Consider the following 12,984-nt stretch of genomic DNA (forward strand, 5'->3'; position numbering starts at 1 on the left):
CCATCTACTTTCTCAACAATCCTCTCCAAGAAGTTCTGTCGCTGCAGCTTTTGGGTCTCACTATCTGCCATGATCTTTCTTGGGAAAACCACATTTCCAAGCTGGCCTGCAAAGCCAGTCGCCGACTGGGCATCCTCCGTCGTGCGAAGTCCTTCCTTGGCACACCTGAGCTCCTCACCACGTACAAGGCTTTCATCCGCAGCTCAATGGAATACTGCTCTCCCCTCTGGGCTGGTGCTCCTGCCTCACACCTAGCTCGTCTTCACGCTGTTGAAAGCAAAGCATTCAGAATCATTGGAATCTCCCGTGATGAAGCTAACTCCAAGGGCCTCTCACTCACTCACCGCAGGCAGGTTGGTGGTCTTTCCGTCTTCTACCGACTCCTCTCCGGCCTTGCTCCCCCAGCTCTCTCTGTGCTCTGTCCCCCAAATATTCCTACAGGTCGCACAAGATCTGCCAGCAAGCCTCTGATGGTTAAACTGCCGAAATCTCGGCTCTCTGCTCACCTTCACTCCTTCATTCCTCTTTTCTCCCACCTCTGGAACAAACTCCCACACTCCCTTCAATCCCACTCCTCCCTCCAGGTCTTTAAAACAGCTGTTCACCACCATCTCCTATCTTCCCCCATCCAAAACCTTGATCTTTTCTACCCCCACTAATTCACCCCAGATCCACCTTGTTTGTAATTCCAACTTCTTTCCTGGTAGTCCTGGCAGTGTCCATATGTTTTATGCCTCTCCCACCCCCTTTCCCATGCCTCCCCCCCAAAGCCATCTCCCTCCCACAGATCTCTCGATGTCTCCATGTCTCTCGGTTCCTGCTCTAAAATGTTGTGTTGTGTTGTGTTGTGTTGTGTTTGTGTCCTTCCCCCTCTCTCCCCATCTTGTCTACCGCTCCCGATGTTATTTGTTCTATGTGTCGGTTTGTCGGTTATGTGTCGGTTTGTCGGTTTGTCTTTCTGTGTGATAAATGTTCGCTCTTTCACGAGCCTCGATCTTTTATACAAAAAAAAAAAAAAAAAAATTTGGGTCGCTCGTAATTTGGACCAAATTTGTCCAAAAGATTTTAAAAAAAAATTGGTTCGGGTTCCAAATCCCACTTCCAGACACCATTTGTTACGGATCTCAAACGTCAGCTCTCCCCTTATCAAAAGGGGGTTAATCCCCTTGTCTTTTATCTGGCCGACGCGACCCTGGGGGTTAAAACGTTCCTTCCGGTCGGTGGTAAATAGGGTTGTTGGTCGAGTTTTAGTCCTATTACCTAAGTACTACCACCGACCGTGAAGCAAGGGAATAACTCCCACTCGAATCACGGATATCAGGTGGAAACGCCGAGCAGATAGCGATCCGCGATCCGAGCTGTTAACAATGGCTAGACCCGATTGTAGCGGTTCCTAATCGTGCCACGTTTACCCAATGGAGAAAAGACTAGGACGATCGGATTGAGAGGAAACCAGGAAAATAGGAAGAACAGATTGATTTATTAATTATGTACAAAGAAGAAGAGGAAACGAAAGAATGTACAAGAAAGAAAGAGGAAGGAAAAGTACACAGGGCAGTCTTAACTACAGTCTTAACTTATTCCCTGGACTCGGGCCCGCTCGCTCTCAGATTCGGTCTCAGACTCCAGACTCACATGGGGATGCAGATGGTAGGGTGGAAGGTCCGGCGATGGTGTCCAGCAGACGAAACCCGGCAGGCAGCTCTCCACGTAGTTTAATGCGAGCGGACAATTATAATGACGGGGGAAGGTAAACTTGGGCTATCGGCGTACGTAATTCGTGTACCGGCGCTTTTGTACTGGCGCTACCGGTCTTACTCGCCCCAAGCGCCCCCTCCCCAATGTCCTGCACGCTGCGGTTCTTGGCAATGCGTGCCGCGTGCTCGCCCTTAGTACAGCGGGTTGCCACAGCGCGTCCTTTGTAATACCAATGCTTGGCTTCAGTCTTCGGTAATGAGCGCTGCTCTGTAAGTTCTTATCACAAGCCAACCTCCCAACAAGTCCTTCCAACCACGATAGGTCTTCTGTGCACAGTCCTGTTCAACGAGCACCGCTGCATAAGTCCTGTTCAAGGGCTTTGTGTTCGCGCTTTTATAACCCAAGCCAGCGAACGCTCTCGAAGCCCAAAGCCATGCCTGTCAGGTGATCTCACTCCAGCCCTGGTTGGCTGGTTATGGCTTACTGGCTCCGCCTTGATGACTGGTTGACGTGGCCGCACCTTCATCCTGGCGCTCCGCCCCCTTTTCGGGCCTTACCTCATGGGTTTCTGGGTTGGTTTGGGCGGAAGCCCAGCGAGGTGGCGAACGCTGCTGGCAATCTAAAGGACGAGGGCGAGTACAGACTGGCTAGCGCTTAATGGCCTCACTTGGAAGGGAGGCTGCCAAAATGAACGGAAGGGCCTACTCTTATTTGATTAACACAACGCAGATGCAACTATTGGAAAATGGCCTTATCTAAACACAGACTATGAAATAACTGACGTCCTATGGTGACCTACGTGTTGCTTGTGGCCTATCTATGGGGTGCAACCTTTAACCTTTAATGATGTTATCTGTGTGGGTTCTCAAAACCGCAACACTCACTATATATATATTTTATATATATATATATATATATATATATATATATATATATATATATATATATATATATATATATATGTATATACATATATATATGTATATATATGAATCTCTAAGAACACCACCACCATGGTCCCAACAGGACCTTGGGGGCACCACTTGTAAAATGTACACTATTCTGTAACAAATAATAATCTAAGGATGAAAATGATAAATTAATATAATTATCGCTGGTGTTGTTTGTGAATCTTCTATTGAACTCACATCCAACGTATTTACAAATCTTCATTTACATTGAAACAATCAGTTCGTTTGGCGGGAGATTTACGGCTGCACGACTTTGGCCGCAGTGCACATGTTGATGAGTACACAAGGCGCCCTCTAGCAGGTCGGGCCAGGTAGTGCAGCAGTGCACTACGGTCCCTTCCCTAACCCCATGCCATTAATGTACCCTTCTGGGCGCTCCTCTCTCTGCCTTGCCTGCTCGGCTCCTCCCCTTTCCCAGCCACACCCAGGTCCTTCTCTAGGCCCCGCCCTTTCATCAGGGCGCACCGATTGCGCGCTTCACCCCTCAGTTCTGAGCACCGCACACGAGCCCCGCTCTATGGAGGACATCGAGGTGGGACTGAGGGCTCGGGGTTAGGACTGACATCTGGAACATTGGCTTTGGATTCTGGGTTATAACTGCACGAGTCGCGGCTTAGTGTCTGCACCGAGAGCTGCTGCTGTGTCCGTGAACCTGCGTGGCTGGAAATTGACACTTTTGTGCCGATCCTGCAAATATCCCGCTGTTGTGATCATCTCGAGCGGAAGGTGCGAGGGCTCGACCAGCGTGGTGAGTCCTTGGGTCTGTGCGACGCTACCATAGGTATACCTGGTCCGGCTGGGCTGTCCGTTCAATGATCCAGTGTAACACCATCAAAGCCTATGTTAATGGTGTTTACTGAATCAAACTTCGCTGTGTTTGAACCAGAATCTGAATCTGGATGAAGGATCGACCTGACCACCAATTGAATGCAGATTCCTTTTTTAATCCGGTGAATTTATATGATTGGACGGTTTATGTTAAACTTCGAGGTTTGTAGTTTGTCTCTTATCTCTTGGTCTTGCACGGTCTACCATTCGCATGTTTGTGTGGTCTTTAAGGTAATTGAAGTTGACATTTTGTTAGATAGACCACGGTGTACGAGGTAGAGCAGGTGACGTCTTGGTTGTGTAACGGCAGACAACATGGTTTCTCGTGTTCCATGCGCACAGGTGCTCGGGTCTTGCTCCAGTCATGGAGGGCACAGGGCGCTGTCTCACTCCAGCCTTGCTGCTCCTCCTTGGCTCTCTCGGTGCAGCGGGACACGGTGCTCCATTGCCTCGCCTCCGCCTCAACTACAAAGGTGTGACCCGTGATTGGGATGAGCCTTGTGTTCACGGCAACACGCTGTACCTATACTAAATTAGATTCCCCAAGTGTTGAGTTCTGCTACATATTGGCATGGTGGTGTAGAAGGGGTGTGCTGCATCGCAGAGCACGCAGGAGTTTTGCGTGAATACCTACTCGGATGTTCCGTCTGTTTCCGTCCATGTATATCTCGCAAAGGAATGCCATTGTTGGCAGGGACCCTTAAACCCAATAATTACAAGTCAATTGATGCCACAAATATGATGCATAAATAATCATTGAAAAAAATGCACCACGTCACTAACACATGAAACGTTTCTCTTCCATATAGAGGTAAAATAGCAATGAGTGCAAACAGCGAAGCGATGTCAGGTGTTTGAACAAACGAGATTTGTGGGAAAAGCTCAATAATTTCACTCTTTAGCTTGGTTTTGATCAACTCCTCCAGCCCCACCCTAAGGTGTGCTTAGCAAGACGTAATTGCGCACTGGTGTCTCCGCTTACAGCATTAGGACAGCACCCTCTGTGAGTGCGCTCCTTACCAATCGGGGACCACAGCTTGCGCGTAGAAGTGAGGCATGAGTGTTTGCGTCGAGAAAGAATGTAGATGTTGGTGCCATATATTTATTACATACACAACTAGAATAGGTACTCGGGAAAGCTCAATAATTTCACGAAGATCCGAGCATACCTCTGCTAGGCTTAACAGGTTAGGTTTTGTATCCCATTGATTGGCGATATCTGGATCCGGATCTGAACCAAAATCTAATCGCTTGTTCTTGTCACCTAACCAACTCGTTCACCAAGTTTCATCTGAATCCGTCCACGACTTATTCAGATGTCGTGTTATATATTGGTTTTAGCCCTATCACTTAATGGTGAAGAATCACTTAACAAATTATCGATCCGGATGCGGATTCGAATCTTCGCCAAAATTGAATCAATTTTTCCTTGTCGGACACCCAACCTATCCGCCAGGTTTTGTCTAAATCCATCCACAACTTTTTCAGATATCTTGTTCACAAACAGACAAACAAACAAAGATGGACAGGGGTGAAAAATTAACCTCCATCCACCTTTGGTGGTGTATGTATCTATGGTGTAAATATTGAAACCATTCTCCCCCCCTCCATCCGCCTTCCATAACCCCACTATACGCACTATATATGCCTCAACGGTTCAACCCCCGTTCCCCAAACGAAAATGATAAATAAGTGGCAATTTCACTTTATTTAAAAAATGTTTTTCCATAATTTTCGGATCATCTGCTTTTTTTTTTAATGAAAGGTGCTTCAATTAGGCGTACCCTTTCTCATTCATACTCTGGCAAGCACTTATCAGATATGACATCAGTTTTTTTGGCAAACTCCCGACCGGGATGTACTTATTAGAAGTGGTAGTAGATACCATCCTCTCCACCCCCCACCCATCTCCCCCAAACCACAAGCACACCCCACAATTCTTGACATGATACCCCCAAAGTCCGCATCCATCTTGCACGTCCTGTCTGGCTCTGTGCTTGTTAAACCCACGACATGACGCTTGTCGCAGCCTCGGAACTTGCAACCCCAAGACCGTGCACATAATTTGGATAAACAAGCTGCTGCCCCCGGTGGTTCTCCCGTGGGCCCACATAGGAGGCCCGACGAGTGACGTCGGCAACAAACTTTTTTGGTGGGGAAAAAAATGTTATATAAACTTACCCCTTGCTCGGGTTTCTTTCCCGCCGCTGTGGGATAATAGATCCTTTGAATGAGCTGGTGTGCGTTCATCAATGCAGTAGGAGAATGCTCTGTAGGCATTTGGTCTGGAGCCATGATAAAGCCTTCGTAGGTCCTCCATACCCCATGTCCATCAGTCTCAGGCCATCAGAAAGGCAGAAGTTTATCATGTTCTTGACAGAATTCCCCCTTGAACCCATGCACACAAACAAGTCCTTCCTAGACCATGAAGCATCTGCATTCTTTTGCAGGGTTTCTCGCTGGCGGATTGCTATCGGCCTTCTATTTCATATGCTGTTAGATTATTCTGCCTGAAGATGTAAGTGGATTTATCACGCATATAAGCAGAAGTAAAGATTTTTTTAATCGGTAAGAAAAGCATTACTGGTTGAAGGAATGCTAAGCCGAGAATGTTTTTATTTTTCCACATATTTCCTGCAAGTGCCATGCAATATCGTTTTTGCAGCACAAAAAGGAAAGGCTTCTCTTTAACCGTCCTCGTAAAGCAAACCACGCAAGTTGTATTGTGTATCTTGTTTGACTGCCGAGGCAAGATCTTGGCAAGTGGAGTCGCATACAATCGAAGTGGAAGGCCCTGACCTCTCGGTGCAAGATATTCGTTCGAAAATCCATCAGGAAATAATTTAGAATACCATAAAGCAGTTTTACGAGGAGTTCTTCACGACAAAAGGTCTCGCAGGATGTGTTGTAGAGCATAAGCAATGGCTGCTGGGTGTACACTCGGCCGGGAGCCAGATCGGCGTCCTCGGCTCGCGGCGGCCGTTTCCGTGTCCCTCAGCCAGCTCCCGGTGTTCTGGTCGTTCTTCGCATTGTGCCGTTTTTACGTCGCTTGCCTTACGGCTGCTGTTAAGTCACAATGATCTATCGCTGCTGTTGCGACGAACTACTGCCATTTGTCAGCCGTAACAACAAACACCGACTGAACTCCAACGCAAGTCTTCATTTTCTCTTTGACCGGTTAGGCTCGTGGAATTAAAAAGCGCTTACCGATTCACAAACCTGCAAGCACCCATAAAGGTGAAAGTGCGTGTGGATTTCTTGCCCGCCGACAGCTTCTCCTACCAGTGATCCGATGGCAGGGTCTCTGGGACGCGACTGGAGGTCATTTCGTTGACATATTTGCAGGGAGGCAGGAAGAAAGAAGGAAAAGAAAGTTTGTCATGTCTATCCTGACGACTGTTCGAATGATCATTATTCCCCGTTGCACATTGGTGCTCACGTCACTTTGGTTGGAATTTCGAATTTAACTCCACAAAAACCACATAAACACCCTAATGCACGCCTTGCACCTTTGGTGATGGATGCGCTTGTTTTTTTTTTTTTTTTTTTTTTTTTTTTCCATGGGCGTTACATCCTGCGAATGCCGCGGCTGTAGGAATCGAGTTGTATTTTTCAGGCCTTCATGATGAAAGACCTTCCAGCTGAGGACTTGATATGGCTTTCAAGTACATTTTTCACACTCGAGCCTTAAATACTGTGACTTGACCAAGTTGCTAGCGAGTTTTATTTTGGATGTAAGTTTTGAGGAAAGCGCTGAGACAATTGAATATAATACGCCTGCCTGCCACGGCGCCATCACCGCTGATGATGTCACAGTGACGTCGTCTGATATATAGACTTATTGCATTACAGAGAGAAAAATGTTTTCATGCGAACTTGTGGCTTGATTCATGAGGTGTCAGGGTTGACTTGAAACTCGACGTTGAAAACCGAGACTTGAATAAACTAAAAAACAAAGTGATTCGAGAAGTGACAAGTGAAACTTTTGATGAGGTAATGTTAGGATCTTTTTGAAGTCTCACTTCTTGAGCTCCATGTTATTTTTATTCCATCATCAACATGATTATCCTCATCATCAAGATACGTTATTCCAAGACATTCCTCACATTGATGTTGTGAAAACTTCTCATAATTATTTTCCAAGGGGTGAGTCTATTATATTTGGCCATGGCTACGTTATCTGATGGTTGATTGTTATAACATTGTTAAATCCCACCGTTCCATCCAATACCACTTCAATCAATCAATGTTCAATCACATCTCTTGTCTCCAAGTCTTCAAGTAGGTGGTGTACCACCATATCGTGCCATCCCCTATCCCTACCCATGATCTTTTCTACCCTCAATTAACCCAACCTAACCCGAACCTTCCTCCATGTAGGTTCGGGTGTCCTCCCCTCCGCCCTCTCTTTCCCTGTTCATTCATTCTCTTGCTTGTTGTGTCCAACTTTGGCCCTGTCAATTCATTATAATTTTACCCTCCATCACCAAGCTCTTCCACATGCCTCGATATTGTAGTGAAAAATATACAACGTTCGATTTGCAAGTAAATTCACATAACCATACACAAGGAAATTTGGTGCAGGAAGGGGGGCTTCGGCCCATCATGCCTGCTCTACACCAAACCCATAAATCGTCACAGGATCTGGATCACCCATCCACACAGTTCTTGATAAATGTGATAGCAATTGCATCGTATTTCGACAAGACCACTATAAAGCCACTGAGATAACCTTACTGATTAAGCAGTTTTGATCGATGGTGGCACATCAGGTGATCACCTCACTGAAATTCAAAAATGTTTTTGTGTCACTCACCATAATAAAACATCTGAGTAACCGGCTCACTGAATACAGAATGTTTGTAGGTTTAAATAAAAAAATAATTCAAGTATTTTTGCTTTAATTACCTTACTTGCACGGTAATCACCACGGGCCTCGTGCTTTGAAGCCGAGTCTGTAAGGGCAGAGCCCATAGATGTTGTAATGAGAATTGGAAGTCTTTTAGCTTTTAAAAGATACTGTGACAATCGGTGTGATCAATTTGATTTTATTAGTTTTGAGAAAATGAGATTTTTAGCAAAATGGAACCTCAGAAGGAACAATTTATGTGTAGAATTAGGCGAAATCTTAATGGTGTATATATAGATGGCTCACTTGTCTTTCTCCACAAATTGACTGAATTTAATTGACTTGACCTTCTGAGTGTTTAATGTCCAGAGTATAATGCTCAAAATGCAACGTCAGCTCGGTTTCTTTTCATTAGGAGACCTCGTGTTGAAGAGTGAAGGTCAGACGAAGGGGGGATATTCAGGAAGGAGCTTTAAGAAGCTACAGATTTTATAACAGAAAGGTCTTTGCAGGATCTAAAAGTCAACTCCTGCTCAGATGTGCGCTCATCCTCCTCTCATCCTCATATATATATATACAGTATATATATATATATATATATATATATATATATATATATACTATATATATATATATATATATATATATATATATATATATATATAGAAACACTAGCTGAGATACCCATTCTTCACCTGGCTAAAGCTTATCTTGAATTAAAAAAATTTATTTTATATATCACAATAACAACAAGAAAGAGCAATCAGAGATTGCAGACCCTTGCCAGGATGTGTTTTTAGTGTTTTTTCAAAGGTTTTTGTGTTAAAACAAATATGGCGGCCGAACCACGTGACCGATGACGTCATAATTCTTTCTTTTTTTCTCCACCAATGTATCCCTAGATGACGCTCAAGAAATCTTGATTGGATGAAGCTTTGTACTTGTCGAATTATGACATCATAAATGGAGGCACCTATGATATCATCATAAACCTATGATATCATCATTGTTATTCCCCTTGGAGAGTTCTTTAAAATGAGCCACGTTTCAATTTTTTTCTATGCAACGCTTTCGGAGATATCGAGGCACAATTTTTTTCGGTTTTTCCAAGATGGCGCCTGTACCACGTGACATATGACGTCGAATTATCATTTAAAAATTCTACAGGAGGAGGCACCTATGGTGAAAATTTCCTGTCAATCGGACAAACGGTTGCAGAGAAATTATATTTATTATGTGCGGACAAACAAACAGACAGACAAACGGACTCAAATGCAATACCCTCTCCTCTGGCGAGGGTAATAACAATGACTGACAATTGTGAACTGAGGATGAGGTGCAACTGACTTCATATCACTGAAGAATTTCCTGGTAAACTATATTCCAAGTTTTTTCATCACAATGTATCTTGATAAATGTGATAGCATCTGTGGCCAGACAGTATAAAAACTCCTTTGGGGCTTCCCACTCTGCTTGCCGCCACATACAGTCGGCCAAATGTAAATGTGAGCTCTTGAAGACTTAGGTCGACAACCTTGAAACTTTGTCCTTGGGACTTGTTAATGGTCATGCTGAAGCAGACTGACTGGAAACTAAATTTGCTGAAAGGCAGAAGGCAAGCCTTTGTCTGGTGGGAGGATTGGTATCCTTGGAGTCATGGCTTGCTCTCCCTTATTTGGTGCATTCAGGATGGTGACATTTATGCAATTCGGCAGCAACTGTTTGATTACTCGAGTTACGTTGCAAAGCTTTGGTGGGTCGAGGTTGCGTAAGAGCATGACCGACACTCCTATTTTCAGAAGGAGATGGTTAAGTGGCATGCCTGAGGTCTCCAGGCTGTTCAGGAACCCTATGGGATATGTAACTGCTTCATTGTCACTCATGGCTTTGTCCACTGTTTTATAGGAAGTGTCCTTCCCCGAGAAGCTTTGCACAAGTTCCCAGATGATTGTTTTTACTGAATCTTTGTGTGGAGCAAGGTTTGCATGCTCACACAGCCTCTCCACGTCTTTGTCGTGTTGCAGTGCATTTTGGTACACTTTGCCTGGAGATATTTGGCTGAAGATATCATGGTCCCCAATTTGTGTGGTATACTGATGAAATATCCGTCACTAACTTGAGGCACCTGACCATCTCTGATCCTCAACAGCAGCTTTGCAAATTGACCTGCATTGTGATTATCTCTAAGGAATGATCACATGTTTGTTGTCATACAAAGTGTTTTTATGCTTTGAATTGGTGGAAATATCCTGACAACACCAACAAAATCCTGACAACCCATGAGGTCGCTGCCTTTGAGGATGCCTTTCGTGTTCGATCGAGAGCTTCCACTGCCAGTCGATGTGACGATGTAGCTTCATCCCAGAAGATGACTTTGTACTCATTGAGGAAGGATGCCAAAGCTGAGCTTCGTTTTATGGCACACATTGTCATTTCTGTGCTTGCCATGTTGAGTGGGATCTTAAATGTAGAATGGGTTGGTAGTCCACCTTGAAGTTGGGCAGCAACCTCACACCTTGAAGCTCCCAATGTGACATGACCACTGAAACAAGCATTTGCGAGAATGACGTTTCTGAGAAATGTCTTCCCTGTGCCTCCAGGAGCATCAAGGAATATCAATCCTCCTAACCCAGAATTAATCAATGTGTACCATCACCCTGTCATAAACTACCATTTGGTCGTCCGTAAGCTGTGGCTCTGTTTGTTGAATGTGATTAAGAAGTGCGACCCGGTTAATATTATGGAATTGTCAATCCTTCCACATCCAGCGCCTGGCCTCCCAATAGCTCCACAATGTCTGGCAGATGGATAAGCGCCTCATTGAAGATGTGGTAGTTGTAATTCATGTTTGGCCCTGAACCAATATCTGTTGGCTGAGTTTTCCCATGACAATCTTCTTCTTCTTCGTTCGAATGCAGCACAAGGCTGTAGAGTAGCTTCATTGGCTGAGGGTGCGGCTGTGCCACTGATGCAGGGCCCTCTGCTGGTGCCGGTGATAGCTTGCCTACTCTTCGCGAAGGACACCATGGGATCTTTATCGTCCATCAACGAATCCTAGCAGACAGGACGTCCGTTTAACGTCCATCCGAAAGATGGCACATACAGTACATTGATGAATCACTCTGCCTGTGAAACACTTGGATGACAGTTTATGGCTGGGTCTGGATTCAAACCCTGGTTAGTCAACTTAGAGGTAAGTGTGTCCAAGAATAATGATATATATACAGTCACGTGAAAAAGTAAGTACACCCCATGTAATGTTTTGACTTTTTCAACATATTTCAACATACAGCTATTTGATCTTCATTTCAACAATATTGATAGATAAAGGTGATATAATATAACAAATATCATGAAACATTTAGATTTTGTAGTCCATTGTATAATTTAAACGAACATAAATGCAAATTTCGCATGTGGAAAAAGTAAGTACACCCCTACATTTATCACTACTGCAAATACCTAAAATTAGAATGAGGTGCACCAGCTCAGGTGCAAATGATTAGAACATCGTTAGAGAGGATCTTGGAGGAACCTGTCTTATATAAACCTCAGACATTTAGTTTGGTTTGCTCTTTGTTGTTGAAGTGTGCGGCGTCACCATGCCGAGATCAAAAGAGCTCTCTGAGGCCTTCAAAAATAAGGTTATGGATGCCTACGAGACTGGGAAGGGATTTAAAAAGCTCTCCAAACAATTTGAAATCAATCATTCGACTGTCCGGAAGATCATGTACAAGTGGAGAAGATTCCAAACAACTGCCATCTTGTTCAGGCCAGGCCGCCCCAGAAAGTTCAGCCCGAGAGCAGACCGCAAGATGCTGAACGAAGTCTCGAAGAACCCCAGAATGTTATCACGGGACCTACAGGTAGCTCTTGCCACTGTTGATGTCAAAGTGCACGAGTCTACCATCATAAAGAGGCTGCAAAAATTTTATCTACATGGGAGGAGTGCCAGGAGGAAACCTTTGCTGTCCAGAAAGAACATCAGGGCAAGACTAAAATTTGCCAATGAACACCTGGGCAAAGACCAGCACTTCTGGAACAATGTGCTCTGGACAGATGAGTCAAAGGTAGAGCTATTTGGCCACAGTACCAGAAGACATGTTTGGCGAAAACCAAAGACAGCATTTGACCACAAGAACCTGATACCAACTGTAAAGCATGGTGGTGGAAATATTATGCTTTGCGGCAGCTTTGCTGCATCAGGGCCGGGGCAGCTCACCATCATTGAATCCACTATGAATTCTTCATTGTACCAGAGGGTGCTTGAGGATAATGTGAGGCCATCTGTCAGAAAGTTGAAGCTCAAACGAAGGTGGATCTTGCAACATGACAATGACCTTGCACTGGTATTTACATACCAGTAAATCCACCAAGGAATGGCTGAAAAGAAAGAAATGGAGGGTTCTGGAATGGCCAAGTCAAAGCCCGGATCTAAATCCCATCGAGATGTTGTGGGGGGATTTGAAACGAGCTGTGCATGCAAGAAACCCCTCAAACATCGCACAGCTGAAAGAATTCTGCATGGAGGAGTGGGCAAAAATTTCTCCCAGTCGATGTCAGAGACTGGTAGACAGTTATAAGAAACGCCTACTTGAGGTTGTTTCTGCCTAAGGCGGCAATACCACCTATTAGAGT

At 44.7% G+C, this 12,984-nt stretch overlaps 1 protein-coding gene across 1 annotated transcript in view; it reads left to right on the forward strand.

Annotated features, from left to right (window-relative positions):
• The first annotated feature begins 3,122 nt into the window (after nucleotides 1–3,122).
• Nucleotides 3,123–12,984, forward strand: part of LOC137425561 (semaphorin-3G) — a 73,076-nt gene continuing 63,214 nt past the window's right edge. The window contains exons 1-2 of the mRNA XM_068114114.2: nucleotides 3,123–3,417; nucleotides 3,840–3,970. Of these exons, the coding sequence (XP_067970215.1) occupies nucleotides 3,862–3,970 (109 nt within the window). The 5' untranslated portion in view covers nucleotides 3,123–3,417; nucleotides 3,840–3,861. The remainder of the gene's footprint in view (nucleotides 3,418–3,839; nucleotides 3,971–12,984) is intronic.

This window comes from Myxine glutinosa, chromosome 4 (genome assembly GCF_964187855.1).
Source record: "Myxine glutinosa chromosome 4, kmMyxGlut1.1, whole genome shotgun sequence".
Taxonomy (NCBI): Eukaryota; Metazoa; Chordata; class Myxini; order Myxiniformes; family Myxinidae; genus Myxine; species Myxine glutinosa.